Below are 18,029 nucleotides of genomic sequence, written 5' to 3'. Positions count from 1 at the left end.
CGAGAACTAATCAAGCAAATTGAACCAAATTTGGCATGTGGGGGATTCAGCAGGCAGGATTTTTTTCTTTGGCGAATTATGACCCCTTCTTCCTTTAAAAGGGAGAGCTTCCAAAAATTTACAATCACAGCGAATATTGCTATCAGCTTTATTTTATCTGGCTAAACAATGCAATGGGGGAGTTGTTTTCTACTTTACGATTTATGTACAACACAGTTTATATTGTGGCAATACGAAGTTTGTCGGTTCAGTTAGTGTAAAAAGTTTTTTTTAATTAACCCTCCGCTCTCCCCCACACCAAAACGCTTTCGTGGTAATGGACACTCAATCACTAATTAATCACTAAAGCTGAAAATATAATTTATTAAAATGTCGGTACTCGAGTATTCTTTACAAACCAACGTAGGATATAATTCTCATTCTAGAACAAAATCCGGATCAATGCACTAGGTAGATTAATTCCTTTCGACTAGTTTCAACTAGCTGCAACTAAACTACTACTAAGTACCGTAAAACGGTGTAACATTGATAATCGGAGCAACAATGATCAGTCCAAGCAAATTGGCAGAAGTTGTTTATTTACCATATTTATGAGTAGAGTCTAACTGCTTTTTTATGTTGAAATATTTATGAAAATTGTAACCCGAATATAAGACGTAAATATGTTGAAATATAATTCGGTTTAGAAAAGAGCAATATCTTCGATATATTTCAAAAAATCTCTTCTGCTGCTATATTTCACAAAATTACATTTAAGTCTAGGAACGTTGGGATTTGGGTCGAAAAAGTCAACAGTAAACCAAAAACTTGCTTACTTTCATCATTATTTCTAAGTCATTACTACAATTAATATAATCATGGACAAATGCCACATTCGCATCCCGGTGGAATTGTTGGATCGCAGCCAGCGCAACTGGCCCATTCGCAACGGTTGAGTAGTACGCTCCAGTGAAGTCCCGCCGGGCAGTGCATTTCACAAGCAAATCCATGTGTACATTTGAGGAACATTTCGCAATTATCTGGATGCGGTAGTAATACGGGGTCGCATTCATTACAGCTGATGGGACATCGGTCATCGGGTTTGCAGACCCCCGGTGGGCATATGGGACAACCTGGATCTGGTGTAGTTGGTGGAGCGGGGGTTGGTGGGGCAGGTGTTGGTGGTGCAGGAGTTGGTGGGGCAGGGGTAGGAGGTGCAGGAGTTGGCGGGGCGGGAGTTGGTGGTGCAGGAGTAGGTGGGGCAGGAGTAGGAGGTGCAGGTGTTGGTGGAGCGGGGGTTGGTGGTGCTGGTGTTGGTGGAGCGGGGGTTGGTGGTGCTGGTGTTGGTGGAGCGGGGGTTGGTGGTGCTGGTGTTGGTGGAGCGGGGGTTGGTGGTGCTGGTGTTGGTGGGGCTGGGGTAGATGGTTCAATTGTTGGATCAGTCTTAAAAAAATGATAAAGAAATATATTAATTATTATATTACTTATTCTGATGAGTTATTTGATATATTCATGTTCTGAATAGTATACTATGTATAGTCTGCAATGTACCCGTTTCATGCAAGTATATAAAAATATAGGGTATTGTCGTTATCGTCGGGCCACTGTTATGGTCGGGCCATCACGATTTTACAGTTTTAGTAACTCATGATATCTATGATACAACCATTGTAAAACTTCTTACTGTGATAGCTAACTTTCGACAATATTGTGAGTTTCAATCGTGTATTCAAAACACCTGTACTGAATTCATTGACTAAATCTGACAGAAAAAGTTTTCCAGGCGCAATGAACTTTTCTTCAAGAAATAATTCATTAAATGCAATTAACGAGATAAATTTTGAAAATGTATGAAATGTGTTGTTTGGGAAAGCTAAGGTGAAATACTAGAAAAGCGCTATTTCCCTACTAGCACGGTTGTTACAAAGTAGTTGTGGTAACCGAAATGTGACTAATTTTAGTCGTAATTCAGTTGCTTCAACTAAATGGACCTAAAGTATGCTACTTGGGTTGTAAAGGTCGGGCCACTTGAGTAGTCATGGGTGGGCCACCATAATTTTAAGCGTAGAAGCGCAATAATCGCTAGAGAATGTCAGTCACGTAAAATGTGATGAAATAAAGCAAAATTAATACGATAAAAACCTAGATTTTTGTTGATTTTTTCAATGTAGTTGTACACTTCGGAAAAGGCGATTGTAGCAGTATTGATTTTACAAGATCGCCAAAATTTCGCAAAAATGCAATTAAAAATAAGGTATTTGTACCTATATGAGCCGTTGTTCACGGAATTCAGTCTTTCCATGTCTCTATATAGAATTTCAATACGTATGTCTTAGATTTTCTGCGGTGGCCCAACCTGTGCCGAACTGTGCCGAATATCGAACTAAATTGTCTAAATAATGAACCATGAAATACTATATTGGAACTACACTCAAGTACTTATATTTTTACCATATATACCCCAATGAACTAAAAGACCTAACTAGGAAACAAAACACCATTTATGAGAAAAAACATGTAACTTGTTTTTTGGAAAGCGAGGAAAGGTCTGGTGCCTAGAATGTTAAATTGGATGAACTGGAAAACTTTGGTATACAGGCTAAAAATGTATTGGGCCGTTCAATGGCAGGTGGGGCTCACACTCACGCGCTTTCAGTTGGTACCCGAATGTTTTACTGACTTAACAACTACCTTTAGATGAGGTGGTGTAATACCTAGTTCTGTGTCTCCAACTGCCCTACCGCACTTACTAAGTAGATAACAGTCTATCTTCTCGGCAGCAGAAACAATATATGTTCTATATGAAATGGGAATGTTATACGAGTAGCGGCAGTATGGGCCTTATGGTTTTCTGCGGCCACCAGCTGTGTTGAAGTTTTATTACTACAATCGCAAGCTTGAATTTAGCCAATCGGGGAGCCAGCGCCTTTTTAATCAAAAATCGGCATCTTTGCAATACCACTTGTCCTGTTCTAGTCATGGACCAGGAATAGGCAAAACAAATATACGGGTCATTCCACGGGAAATTTACAGTCAAAATTTTTTTTCTCTTCGGAATATTTTTTTTACGTTCTTTGTTCAAAAAAAATCGACACGTATTTTTGTATTGCGATGTTACTGTTGGAATTCGCAAGATATGATTTTTTAAAGTATTGTAATCCGAAAAAATCACTATTTTTTAAATACTGATTGTAAACGTAGTTTGTAATATCAAAAAATGACTTTCTACCAGATGTGTTCACTATTCCACAGGCTTTCAAAATTGGTATACCATACCTCCTCTCGATTGTTTTTCAATAGTTAAATAGTGCATTTTTATAAACAATTGCAATTTTTTCAAAGTTGGAACTTTTTTTTCTCGATTTTTTTTACTTTAAAATATTTGTTCATCTTTCTCGAAGAAGCATGCAAAATTTGGAAATGGAGAAATGAAAACTCTAGAAGTTATGAATTTTTATATCGAAGCGCGCACGTTAATGCAAACGAGCGGACGAACACGCGTGCTTCAACGACACGTTACACTTAATAGCATCAAAGGCGGCCTCGTTATGAAGCTGCCCGTGGGTTAGAACATCGATTGAGCTTTACTGCTCGCTTCACATTAACACACGCGCTGAGACATAAAAATTCATAACTTCTAGAGTTTTAATTTCTCCATTTCCAAATTTTGCATGCTTCTTCGAGAAAGATGAACAAATATTTTAAAGTAGACTAATCTCAAGATTTTAGTCTTGACCTTGGAATGAGGTCATACATATATTAATATTTTTTTTGAAACGATGGTTCTACAATTGATGAAGGGACGGTAGGGGAAAGAAATGAAAATTTTGGTGAAGGAGGGGAAAGAGCGGAAAGGAAGGGGGGGGGGTATTGGTAGCTATGCTTGACAAGTAGTCATTTTGACTCCTACCTTTTGTCCAATACTGGAAGGTGCATGAGTCGAATCAAGCTGTAATCTGAGATTATAACCGGATTCGAACCCACAACACCCTCCAGGGCATGTGGTTCGCTGGTACTTGTACCTTTGAACCATAGAGGCGCTGGACAAAAGGAGACCGCAAAATCCACTTCTCAAGGATAGCTACGCGTGTTGGTTGTGTTATCGACACATATTGTGCCGCTTCCTGCATCAATTGCAGATTACCACCGAGCGAGAAGTTTTAATCTAACTACTATTTACTTTCAGGACGACGACACTGTGCCGGCCCTTACGACTTGCAAGGTACTGCACGTGACGCTGTTCGTCCGTCAGCGTATGTTAGCCGCGTTTCTCGGCGCGGGTTTTCGAGGGAAGGCCCCGTTCCTATGTAATAGACTAATCTCAAGATTTTAGTCTTGACCTTGGAATGAGGTCATACATATATTAATATTTTTTTTGAAACGATGGTTCTACAATTGATGAAGGGACGGTAGGGGAAAGAAATGAAAATTTTGGTGAAGGAGGGGAAAGAGCGGAAAGGAAGGGGGGGGGGGGGGTATTGGTAGCTATGCTTGACAAGTAGTCATTTTGACTCCTACCTTTTGTCCAATACTGGAAGGTGCATGAGTCGAATCAAGCTGTAATCTGAGATTATAACCGGATTCGAACCCACAACACCCTCCAGGGCATGTGGTTCGCTGGTACTTGTACCTTTGAACCATAGAGGCGCTGGACAAAAGGAGACCGCAAAATCCACTTCTCAAGGATAGCTACGCGTGTTGGTTGTGTTATCGACACATATTGTGCCGCTTCCTGCATCAATTGCAGATTACCACCGAGCGAGAAGTTTTAATCTAACTACTATTTACTTTCAGGACGACGACACTGTGCCGGCCCTTACGACTTGCAAGGTACTGCACGTGACGCTGTTCGTCCGTCAGCGTATGTTAGCCGCGTTTCTCGGCGCGGGTTTTCGAGGGAAGGCCCCGTTCCTATGTAATAGACTAATCTCAAGATTTTAGTCTTGACCTTGGAATGAGGTCATACATATATTAATATTTTTTTTGAAACGATGGTTCTACAATTGATGAAGGGACGGTAGGGGAAAGAAATGAAAATTTTGGTGAAGGAGGGGAAAGAGCCGAAAGGAAGGGGGGGGGGTATTGGTAGCTATGCTTGACAAGTAGTCATTTTGACTCCTACCTTTTGTCCAATACTGGAAGGTGCATGAGTCGAATCAAGCTGTAATCTGAGATTATAACCGGATTCGAACCCACAACACCCTCCAGGGCATGTGGTTCGCTGGTACTTGTACCTTTGAACCATAGAGGCGCTGGACAAAAGGAGACCGCAAAATCCACTTCTCAAGGATAGCTACGCGTGTTGGTTGTGTTATCGACACATATTGTGCCGCTTCCTGCATCAATTGCAGATTACCACCGAGCGAGAAGTTTTAATCTAACTACTATTTACTTTCAGGACGACGACACTGTGCCGGCCCTTACGACTTGCAAGGTACTGCACGTGACGCTGTTCGTCCGTCAGCGTATGTTAGCCGCGTTTCTCGGCGCGGGTTTTCGAGGGAAGGCCCCGTTCCTATGTAATAGACTAATCTCAAGATTTTAGTCTTGACCTTGGAATGAGGTCATACATATATTAATATTTTTTTTTGAAACGATGGTTCTACAATTGATGAAGGGACGGTAGGGGAAAGAAATGAAAATTTTGGTGAAGGAGGGGAAAGAGCGGAAAGGAAGGGGGGGGGGGGGGGTATTGGTAGCTATGCTTGACAAGTAGTCATTTTGACTCCTACCTTTTGTCCAATACTGGAAGGTGCATGAGTCGAATCAAGCTGTAATCTGAGATTATAACCGGATTCGAACCCACAACACCCTCCAGGGCATGTGGTTCGCTGGTACTTGTACCTTTGAACCATAGAGGCGCTGGACAAAAGGAGACCGCAAAATCCACTTCTCAAGGATAGCTACGCGTGTTGGTTGTGTTATCGACACATATTGTGCCGCTTCCTGCATCAATTGCAGATTACCACCGAGCGAGAAGTTTTAATCTAACTACTATTTACTTTCAGGACGACGACACTGTGCCGGCCCTTACGACTTGCAAGGTACTGCACGTGACGCTGTTCGTCCGTCAGCGTATGTTAGCCGCGTTTCTCGGCGCGGGTTTTCGAGGGAAGGCCCCGTTCCTATGTAATAGACTAATCTCAAGATTTTAGTCTTGACCTTGGAATGAGGTCATACATATATTAATATTTTTTTTTTGAAACGATGGTTCTACAATTGATGAAGGGACGGTAGGGGAAAGAAATGAAAATTTTGGTGAAGGAGGGGAAAGAGCGGAAAGGAAGGGGGGGGGGGGGGGTATTGGTAGCTATGCTTGACAAGTAGTCATTTTGACTCCTACCTTTTGTCCAATACTGGAAGGTGCATGAGTCGAATCAAGCTGTAATCTGAGATTATAACCGGATTCGAACCCACAACACCCTCCAGGGCATGTGGTTCGCTGGTACTTGTACCTTTGAACCATAGAGGCGCTGGACAAAAGGAGACCGCAAAATCCACTTCTCAAGGATAGCTACGCGTGTTGGTTGTGTTATCGACACATATTGTGCCGCTTCCTGCATCAATTGCAGATTACCACCGAGCGAGAAGTTTTAATCTAACTACTATTTACTTTCAGGACGACGACACTGTGCCGGCCCTTACGACTTGCAAGGTACTGCACGTGACGCTGTTCGTCCGTCAGCGTATGTTAGCCGCGTTTCTCGGCGCGGGTTTTCGAGGGAAGGCCCCGTTCCTATGTAATAGACTAATCTCAAGATTTTAGTCTTGACCTTGGAATGAGGTCATACTTCACCAAAATTTTCATTTCTTTCCCCTACCGTCCCTTCATCAATTGTAGAACCATCGTTTCAAAAAAAAATATTAATATATGTATGACCTCATTCCAAGGTCAAGACTAAAATCTTGAGATTAGTCTATTACATAGGAACGGGGCCTTCCCTCGAAAACCCGCGCCGAGAAACGCGGCTAACATACGCTGACGGACGAACAGCGTCACGTGCAGTACCTTGCAAGTCGTAAGGGCCGGCACAGTGTCGTCGTCCTGAAAGTAAATAGTAGTTAGATTAAAACTTCTCGCTCGGTGGTAATCTGCAATTGATGCAGGAAGCGGCACAATATGTGTCGATAACACAACCAACACGCGTAGCTATCCTTGAGAAGTGGATTTTGCGGTCTCCTTTTGTCCAGCGCCTCTATGGTTCAAAGGTACAAGTACCAGCGAACCACATGCCCTGGAGGGTGTTGTGGGTTCGAATCCGGTTATAATCTCAGATTACAGCTTGATTCGACTCATGCACCTTCCAGTATTGGACAAAAGGTAGGAGTCAAAATGACTACTTGTCAAGCATAGCTACCAATACCCCCCCCCCCTTCCTTTCCGCTCTTTCCCCTCCTTCACCAAAATTTTCATTTCTTTCCCCTACCGTCCCTTCATCAATTGTAGAACCATCGTTTCAAAAAAAAATATTAATATATGTATGACCTCATTCCAAGGTCAAGACTAAAATCTTGAGATTAGTCTATTACATAGGAACGGGGCCTTCCCTCGAAAACCCGCGCCGAGAAACGCGGCTAACATACGCTGACGGACGAACAGCGTCACGTGCAGTACCTTGCAAGTCGTAAGGGCCGGCACAGTGTCGTCGTCCTGAAAGTAAATAGTAGTTAGATTAAAACTTCTCGCTCGGTGGTAATCTGCAATTGATGCAGGAAGCGGCACAATATGTGTCGATAACACAACCAACACGCGTAGCTATCCTTGAGAAGTGGATTTTGCGGTCTCCTTTTGTCCAGCGCCTCTATGGTTCAAAGGTACAAGTACCAGCGAACCACATGCCCTGGAGGGTGTTGTGGGTTCGAATCCGGTTATAATCTCAGATTACAGCTTGATTCGACTCATGCACCTTCCAGTATTGGACAAAAGGTAGGAGTCAAAATGACTACTTGTCAAGCATAGCTACCAATACCCCCCCCCCCCTTCCTTTCCGCTCTTTCCCCTCCTTCACCAAAATTTTCATTTCTTTCCCCTACCGTCCCTTCATCAATTGTAGAACCATCGTTTCAAAAAAAAAATATTAATATATGTATGACCTCATTCCAAGGTCAAGACTAAAATCTTGAGATTAGTCTATTACATAGGAACGGGGCCTTCCCTCGAAAACCCGCGCCGAGAAACGCGGCTAACATACGCTGACGGACGAACAGCGTCACGTGCAGTACCTTGCAAGTCGTAAGGGCCGGCACAGTGTCGTCGTCCTGAAAGTAAATAGTAGTTAGATTAAAACTTCTCGCTCGGTGGTAATCTGCAATTGATGCAGGAAGCGGCACAATATGTGTCGATAACACAACCAACACGCGTAGCTATCCTTGAGAAGTGGATTTTGCGGTCTCCTTTTGTCCAGCGCCTCTATGGTTCAAAGGTACAAGTACCAGCGAACCACATGCCCTGGAGGGTGTTGTGGGTTCGAATCCGGTTATAATCTCAGATTACAGCTTGATTCGACTCATGCACCTTCCAGTATTGGACAAAAGGTAGGAGTCAAAATGACTACTTGTCAAGCATAGCTACCAATACCCCCCCCCCCCCCTTCCTTTCCGCTCTTTCCCCTCCTTCACCAAAATTTTCATTTCTTTCCCCTACCGTCCCTTCATCAATTGTAGAACCATCGTTTCAAAAAAAATATTTTAAAGTAAAAAAAATCGAGAAAAAAAAGTTCCAACTTTGAAAAAATTGCAATTGTTTATAAAAATGCACTATTTAACTATTGAAAAACAATCGAGAGAAGGTATGGTACACCAATTTTGAAAGCCTGTGGAATAGTGAACACATCTGATAGAAAGTCATTTTTTGATATTACAAACTACGTTTACAATCAGTATTTAAAAAATAGTGATTTTTTCGGATTACAATACTTTAAAAAATCATATCTTGCGAATTCCAACAGTAACATCGAAATACAAAAATACGTGTCGATTTTTTTTGAACAAAGAACGTAAAAATAATATTCCGAAGAGAAAAAAAATTTTGACTGTAAATTTCCCGTGGAATGACCCATACATATACATGCATCACATATGTACAACCAAAAAATTCACGAGTTTGAATGACATGTGTGAATTAAAATAGTTTTAATAAAACTTTTGTATACTTTATAAAATAAAAGTAAATGTTACTTTGAAATTATTGAAATTCACTTCAAGTTTGATATAATACCACCGTTCAAAGATTTAGCATAAGTACAGCAACCCTTGCAAAGCCAAAGTGCAAAGTTCTACATTCCGCTTTCGGAACTTCTGTTATTCATTCGACAGCTTTCGGAGTTGGCTGATTAAGTACAGGACAATTGCGTGGGTAGTTGACACCTACAGTTTCTTCCAGTGGAGATTTAAACATGCGATGATGGGTTTTTTAGACCAGTGTACATTACTGATTATTCAGTTGCCTTATACTTACTGGAATCGAAGGAGGCGTTACAGTGATCACGCATCCCCACTCAATATCGCACACTTGTGTTTCGGGATTAAACTCGAGCCCTTCCGGACATTCAACGATACAAATATGTCCCTCGACGCACTCTTTGTAAGCATCGCACCGGTCAGGGTGGGGAAATCGGATCGGATTATTCGGATCATCATCCAATGGGCAGCGCTCATCCGGTACGCAAACGGGACACTCAGGACGTTCTAGTTCTACGCAATCAGATCGGTATCGCTCCACACATCGTCCAAGTGCTGTACTCCACCAAAGATCTTGCGGACAATTAGTGAAACAAGCGCATCCTTCATTACATTGAAGGAATGCATCGCATTTACTGGGATGGGGTAATTTGATTCCTACTTCAATTTCGCACTCAAGCGGACAACGTTTATCTGGAATGCAATTCGCCGGACAATCGCCGTCATCACCACCACCACCACCACCACCACCGCCGCCACCGCCACCACTAGTACAATCGACGTTTTCAGGCCACTCGCACACGTTACTATCGGTGTTGAACAGAGTGTTTCCCGGACAGGTAAATAATACCGGACCAGAAGGAGAACAATGATAGAACATATTGCAATGATCAGGATGTCGTATTTTCGTTCCTAAACGTTCATCATTGCAAATGGTGCTGGTAGTTAATACTCCCGCGGCAGCTTCCATCATATTCCAGGATGAGTATAGGTCCCGATCTGTCGAAGATTCTACAACACACTCATGGAACATTGCAAAATCACAAACTAGTGTTGTGGGATTGAAAAAACTTCGCTCCGGGCATTGGAACACTACAGAGAGCTTTTCTCCACACTCGACATATTTGTTACAATCTGACCAATGACTTCTAGCCGGTGCATTGCCACAAATTCCTGCTGATTTTACGGCGCCGAAGACAGACACGGCTAACACGAAAGTGTACCATGTCTTTTCTAGTAGCATTCCGCGTTTTAAACTGGTTTGTTTATATTTATTTAAAAAAATTTACACTTTGACCAAATACACAACAGTTCCTATACTAGTCAGCTACGCTGGAGAATAAGGATTTTATAGAAAAATTGACACCAGACTAGGTGATATCTCTGAATGTTGACCGTGTAATTGGGTTGTTACCTGTCAAGTTCGTGTGATATTATCTAAATTCCTTAGACATGCGTAACTAGAAGAAATTACTGTACCTACGTAATTCATTTGATATATATAGCGATGCAAGACTCGAAAAATCTACGCTACTCTGTATAAATCTATGATACGGCTTTTAAACTAATTTGAACCAACTATATCTTTTTGTTCAAAAAATCTATTTTTACATGTTTTTTTAAGTTTATTTAGAATTTTATAACCTTTCCTCTTTTTACCAATTTTTAATGAACTTGACACGAAAATTTTTGTAAACATTTTATTATTTGATGATAAAGAAAGTGAACAGATTTTATACACCCATGCATACACATACACCACACATATAGCTACACAGAGAAACTGACTGGTTCGTAGAAATTTTTCTATTTATCGATATATTTATATGACACCAGGGTAGTGATCGACATCGGACCGGGTAAAGTCCGGAAAGTCCGGTCCGATACCCGGTCCGAAGTCCGATCGGAACGAAATTTTTGAGTCCGATTTTTTATCGGACCGGAACCGGAACGAAGCGTTCCGGAACCGGACCGGACCAGGTCTTCCGTTGAAAGTCCGGAAAAGTCCGGAGCACTTTTGATCGTAAAACTGACCGCAGTGGAAACGATGACTAGGACTTGCTTTCTATGTTTAAAACTAATTTCCTTTCACTTCCTCAGTATTGAGGAAAGGCAATAATTTCGCTAGCAATAATACACTTTCTGTTGAAGGCTCCAAAACAAGTCCAGCGAATCGATTTATTTTTGAAAAATTAGAAAATATCTGTGGGTCTTAAAACCGAACGTTTCGCAGCATCGGTTCGTGCCTTATGATCCCTCAAAATTTAATTTCAAAGGTAACCGATATTCACGCTTATGGTCCAATATGAAAGATAACTCAATAGTTTCATCGGATTTTTCAAAATTATCGTATAGGTTTAGGCCGAAGAGTCTCAGATTTTCATGAAATTTTGCTTACGAGTATAGGATGTTAACTTTTTAATGAAAACAATATCCTGTCCTATTTTCCCAGAAAACTCCACTAGAAATTTTTCGATTTTTTCGAACACAGCTCATTTCGAAAGTTTATAGTTTTAAAACCAAGCATTGCAGAACAATTTTTTTTATGAAAATGCTATAAAATTTTCTCAGCAATCCAGGAAAAATATTAGTTGGAACAAGCTTTCCACATCATTTTCTATGACGGTGCAAAATTCTAATCAAATGTTGGAAAGCCCATGTTCTAAGTCTTAAGAAATTTTGAAATATAGTGGACTCTCGGAAAAGTTAATCGATTGGTGAATGGGTCGATTAACTTTTTCGAAATATTACCTTTTGTGAGTAGTCCTAAGAGTCATTGAAAATGATAAACACAAAAGCGAAAAATATATTCTCGGATGCAGAATACTCATTTTTAAGTATCTGGAAGTTGTAACATAAAGAAATATGTAGCAAGATCTTTATGAAATAATGCTTCCCTACGATAAAACTGAACCTTGTCGTGGTGTAGGGCTTTGTGGGTATATGTCAAAATACTTTTGTGATTTCAAGAGGAACTCGGGGTGAAAATTTACCAAATGCGATTGTTGCGTTGTTCAGAAAGTGCTTTTATTCCGTTTAAGAATAAGGCCAGTATGGGGATCTCTGATAATTAATAGATGAATGTTTTTGGGATTCATCCCTATTTACAGCTGTCACAAATATGTCCGAAAAATGTCGGATTGGTTGGCTTAGGGCTAGTAAGGGGATGTAAGTGGGATACCAGATCCTGTTGGATGCCGAAGGACCACTCTATAATGATTACGGGTATAATAATAGAAGTGCTTAGATAGCAGATGGGAAAATTAGGTCAATTCGTGTCGTGTGTTCGAGTCTCGGCTGGGCGGTGCTGCTAAATAGTCAGTAGGATTTTTGCACTGACCCCGTGGCTGACCTGTGCTCTGATGGCCGGCCGCGGGGTCTGTCGATAGGGAGGGGTTGAGTCTTAGAGAGACGTTTAAGCCCACAGCTTTACTGCACTAGCTCTTTGGTCTCGAGGGTAGGAAGGCGGGTGCGTCTCTATAAAGCTTTATAAGCTCTAAAACTTCTGTCGACTACCGCGAACGTCCGAGTTGTACTGCGCTCAATTTACTGTGTATCTTGGGACAGTGCATAAATGCTGGGGGAATGAAAGATTCAATTTGCCCTGATAAGTTGATAACCGCCAATGCTCCGAAATTTGTCTTTCCTATTAGTTCATTTGTCGTTGTTTGTGTTAGAAAATAGAAAGCGGCCGCGCGGTTGATGACCGGTGTCAGACGGGGCTGACGAATCCTCCACTTCACTATACTACATTTTACAACTCAAGTATGACCGCATTTCAAGGTCAAGAATAAAAATATGAGATTAGTCTAACTCAAGTAGTACAAAAAGTCCAAAGCACATTTACAAATTCGATCTATCATTTTTCTTCTCATCATCATCATCATTATCATCATCATCGTCATCATTATATTTCAAATATGGCATTCCGGCCTTTCGCAGAGAGATCTTAGAGCCAGTTCATGGAGTCTGCGCAGGGCCGGAACGCCTCCGCCTGCGGGCAAAGGCGTGACGGCTATGCTTGGGACTCTACCTGTTTTTAAGTGGGCGACATTGCCTGCCTCGTCAGGTATAACTGATGTTTGAGGTCTCTCTGACACTTTGTTAACATCACAAAAGGGCTCAGCGCAGAGTGTTATATGCTACTAGCTGACCCGGCAAACTTCGTATTGCCACAAATTAAAATGTGTTGTACATAAATCGTGAATCTGTCACAATCTCGAGTTTAGCAAGTTTCTGAGGAGCTCAACCTAAGATAACTCATTTTGGCAGTTACGTCACTATGAGAGCATGGGTATTTTAATTTACAAATTTTCAATTTTTCCTAACAATAAAGTAGAAAACAATCCCCCTGTTAAGCGTTATAGCACTTAAATATGCGCCGTGATTGTATAACATTTCGCTGAATACCATTTCGCGAAAAACCTTACGCGGAATGTCCCATTTCACGGAAAACCTTTTCATGAAAAGTACCATTTCGATCCTCGGGGTGATCCTCTCCTCACTCGTTGTCGCTCGTTCGGATCCAACTGAAGGAAAGTAATAGAGGTAGACCTAGGAAAACAAATCAACCTAGACAGAGCTGATTTCTGCGGGGGGCTGCAGAAAGTTTTTGGTGGTCTTGTTATTGTCTGTTATGTTTTATGGAAAAGTCATGACAAAAAAATCCTGTCTACAAAATCCCCCACATGCCGAATTTGGTTCCATTTGCTTGATTAGTTCTCGAGTTATGAGGAAATTTGTATTTCATTCCCCTAAAGGGGGAGGGGTCATAATTCCCCTCCTAAAGAGAAGAAGGGTGCACCATTAAAAAAAATTATCTCCAAATATACCCTTATGTCAAGTTTTAATCTATTTGCCTGATTAGCTCTCGAGTTATGCAGAATTTGTGTTTGATTTGTATGGGAGCCCTCCCTCTTGGTGGGGGGAGGGGTCTCTGACCATCATAAGAACCTTCCTCGGCCCCAAAAATCCTACAATGCAAATTTTCACGCCGATCGGTTCAGTAGTTTTCGATTCTATAAGGAACTTACCGACAGACAGACAGACAGAAATCCATTTTTATAGGTATAGAAGATTAAGCGACCAGTTAGATAACCCGAAAAAAAGAAAAAAAAAAGAAAAAAAACCTCTTTATGGAATAATACTTAGTTCCTTTCAGTAAATTTAAAATAGTCGGTTATACTAGTTAACTTTTGATTTTTCGAAATCAACGCCAACGTTTTGGTAATGTTCGTGTTTATTTTTCGTCCCTGCTGTTCCTTCTTTAGCATTTAAAATTCAATCTAAGTTTGCGCTTTTCTAGTATGTTATCAAAAATCCTGAGAAAAGTATGTGCCCGTATTGAACTGTTGCTACAACTGTCCGGTACAAGAGTTTAATTAAATCCCAGTTATGATGAGACTCTGTAAGAAACTGTGAAAAGGCGTTAAGAAATCGAAAAAGGAGAATTAAAGATAGAAGGAAACCACACGTGTGTGAATGAACGCTTTGGATAACCAAAAAATTTAAACTCTCAGAAAAGTTAAGGCAAAAATTGCATGTGTTGCATGGGAGCTAATATTCGCTTAACTTTTCTGAACAATTAACTTTTCAGAGAGTTAACTTTTCCAAGAGTCCACTGTATTTTTTTCTTATTAGATAATTCATTTATCTGTTAGTGTCAAAAATTTCACTGCAGTGATTTTTTTTTTCTTCAGGAGTTTTCCACCACCGTGAGAAATATTTTTTCCAACTGGTATTTTTGTCAAGTGGCTAAGAATTTTTTGCCGTTTCATAAAACAAATTGTTCAAAAGTTATAAACTTTTGAAGCAAGTGATGTCCGAGAAAACTGTAAAATTTGATTGGAAGTTTCCTGAGAAAATAAAAAATCGCGAATTTGAATTAATTTTCAAATTCAAAGATTCAGAACATAAACTGGCGATTGACAGGCAATTATTTAATTAAAAGCTGACTTTCATGTCTTAAAGTGTACCATTCCAAGATTGGTAAGCTACCAAGCATCAGTTAATGGTGTCGCATTTCCATTTTTTTTAAATTATCCGTTTCAGGCCGGTTAGCGTTTAGTAGTTACGGAAGGTTCCACACATTCAAAGCTTTGCCTTTGACATTTACCTATTTTTTAAAAATTGGTCAATTTTGCATCCGGACAATTTCGGACTTCCGGACCGGAATCGGACCGGAACCGGAACAAAGCTAAATCGGACCGGAACGAAATCGGACCTAAAAAATTCGTTCCGATTTTTTACCGGACCGGACCGGACCGGAACCCGGACTTCAATTTTCGTTCCGATGTCGAACACTACACCAGGGCCTCCGGATCTCGCATCAATTTCGCAATTTCCGCTAATTTGTGTATGTCATGTTGAATATCGTAGCATAACAAATAAATTTTACTTTTCATAGTGAGACATGGAATTAATTCTAGGCTTATTTCATTTAGCAAAATAAATAATGTTGTCAAAAAGTTCTCGATATATTTCTTTATTTCTTTATTTCTCTGAGAACGGAAAAGCCTGCTGCACGCCATGTACGAAGGCGATTATTATTTAACTTTCATGCACCTCAGATTTTTCTTCACAGGATGTTAGTATTGGTCAAACCAATTAATTCAGGGAAGGTCTTAAAATATTCTATCTTGGGTTTTTTGTAAAATTCAATTTTCAAGCTTATATACGGGTCATTCCCTCTCAAGTGATCATATCCGTTGTAATCGACCATTTCCGATTTCAACCAAATTTTGTATAATTACTCATTCCGACCCCACTTTCAATTACCCAAAGTTTTGTAGGGATTGATCAATCCCCCTTGCAGTGACATGCAATGAAAAATGAGTTTTTTCGAAAATCTACACTGATAATAAAACTTGGTTTATAGTACGAAAACGAGCGTTTGCTTTACGAATTCTTTCGTTGTTTTCTACCACGAAGTAGATTCGTAAAATCAATCCTGAATGTTTTGTACATAGTAGCAAAGCTATATTCGTACGAATTATTGCATTTTACAAAATGGTGCGTAGATTTTACGTTTGCGCGAAAAGGCTGTCGATAAAAAATAATACTAGATTACACTATTTTCCGATAGGTGACAGCATGCTACATTACCGACACCTATCGAAAAATAGCGAAATCTTTTTTATCTCCGATAAAAGCAGATTTTATTGGAAATCGAACTGAGCTCGTTTGTCATGCTTCTTTACGAACAGTCGACGGCGCCGCAAACCACTGAACCACAGCTACTGCATACCAAGAAGGTCATAATTGCACAAGTCTATTTTCTCTTCATACAATCTTCGCAACCCGCTTTCGTCGATAACGAGGCCAGACAACAACCGTGCATCAAATGGGTCTTAATGCAAGACAGCTACGAATGTAATCTCGTATAAAATACGAACCATTCGTAATAACAACATTGGCGGTAGACAATAAGCCTACGAAAGTTTTTAAAAGGTATGAAAATATTTGTATCAGCTACGAATATAGTTTTACGAATGTTTTTTCAAAAAAAGTACGAAATTATATTTTCAGTGTAAGAAAAATAGAGAAGCGTCACTGCAAGGGGGATTGATCAATCTGTACAAAACTTTGAGAAATTAAATGTAGGGTCGGAATGAGCAATTATAATAAATTTTGTTGAAATCAGAGGTGGTCGATTACAACGGATTTGATCATTTGAGAGGGAATGACCCCAATATACCATGCTGCATCAAAATCCGGACGGTACCAATATCCGGGCACCTTCTCTAATTTATCCTTAATAAGCAATAATATATACAATTTATGAGGTGTACACTGAGAATATAATTTCCTATTTTGTTTGAAAAAACATTCGTAAAACTATATTCGTAGCTGGTACAAATAATTTCATACCATTCAAAAACTTTCGTAGGCTTATTGTCTACCGCAAATGTTGTTATTACGAATGATTCGTATTTTTTACATTCGTAGTTGTCTTGCATCAAGACCCATTTGAAGCACGGTTATTGTCTGACATCATTATCGACGAAAACGGGATGCGAAGATTGTATGAAGAGAAAATAGACTAGTGCAATTATGTCCTTCTTGGTACGCAGTAGCTGTGGTTCTGTGGTTTGCGGCGTCGTCGGCTGTTCGTAAAGAAGTATGACAAACGAGCTCAGTTCGATTCCCGATAAAATCGGCTTTTTTTCAGAGATAATAAAGATTTCGCTATTTTTCGATAGTTGTCGGTAATGTAGCATACTGACACCTATCGGAAAATAGTGAAACATAGTATTATTTTTATCGACAGCCTTTTCGTGCATTCGTAAAATCTACAAACCATTTTGTAAAATGCAATGATTTGTACGAATATAGCTTTGTTACTATGTACAAAACATTCAGGATTGATTTTACGAATCTAGTTCGTGGTAGAAAACAGCGAAAGAATTCATAAAGCAAACGCTCGTTTTCGTACTATAAACCAAGTTTTAGTATCAGTGTATATTCAAATTGCGGCTGGAATGTGTAATTGTTATGTTAATTGCCGTCAAGATTTGTTCTGTTAGCGTTTGTGCATTCACCCCAATTATTATGTTTTAAATTAATTTAATTTAATTTTGTAATTTTTATGTTTTAAATTATTCAGCCATTTTTTGACACCTTTAAGCATATTTCCTCTATCCCAATCAGAGCTTCGTTTCGATTTTCACGGTTATTTTTAAGTCAAAGTTCATCATTCTGCTATGTATCCGATGTCAATAGTCATCAGATCTTTAATTTTACTTGATTCATTAATCGATTGGAAAGAATTGGGCTGCCGATTTTCAGTGTATGTTATTCTCAATCAACTAATACTGTTAGTATAATATTATATTACCGAACCGAAAGATTTTAATATTTTATAAAATATG

The 18,029-nt window shown here is 40.0% G+C and overlaps 1 protein-coding gene across 1 annotated transcript; it reads right to left on the bottom strand.

Moving 5' to 3' along the window:
• Positions 1–855: 855 nt before the first annotated feature.
• On the bottom strand, positions 856–10,402 carry LOC128735763 (nematocyst expressed protein 4-like). The gene is made up of 2 exons (XM_053830252.1): positions 9,437–10,402; positions 856–1,422 (listed from the first exon to the last, which is right to left on the bottom strand). Exons 1-2 carry the CDS (start codon positions 10,400–10,402, stop codon positions 856–858), a joined length of 1,533 nt encoding a protein of 510 aa, XP_053686227.1.
• Between the last annotated feature and the right edge of the window lie 7,627 nt (positions 10,403–18,029).

This window comes from Sabethes cyaneus, chromosome 2 (genome assembly GCF_943734655.1).
Source record: "Sabethes cyaneus chromosome 2, idSabCyanKW18_F2, whole genome shotgun sequence".
Taxonomy (NCBI): Eukaryota; Metazoa; Arthropoda; class Insecta; order Diptera; family Culicidae; genus Sabethes; species Sabethes cyaneus.
The sequence above is the reverse complement of the archived record's forward strand: the minus strand, read 5'-3'. Positions and strand labels throughout refer to the sequence as shown.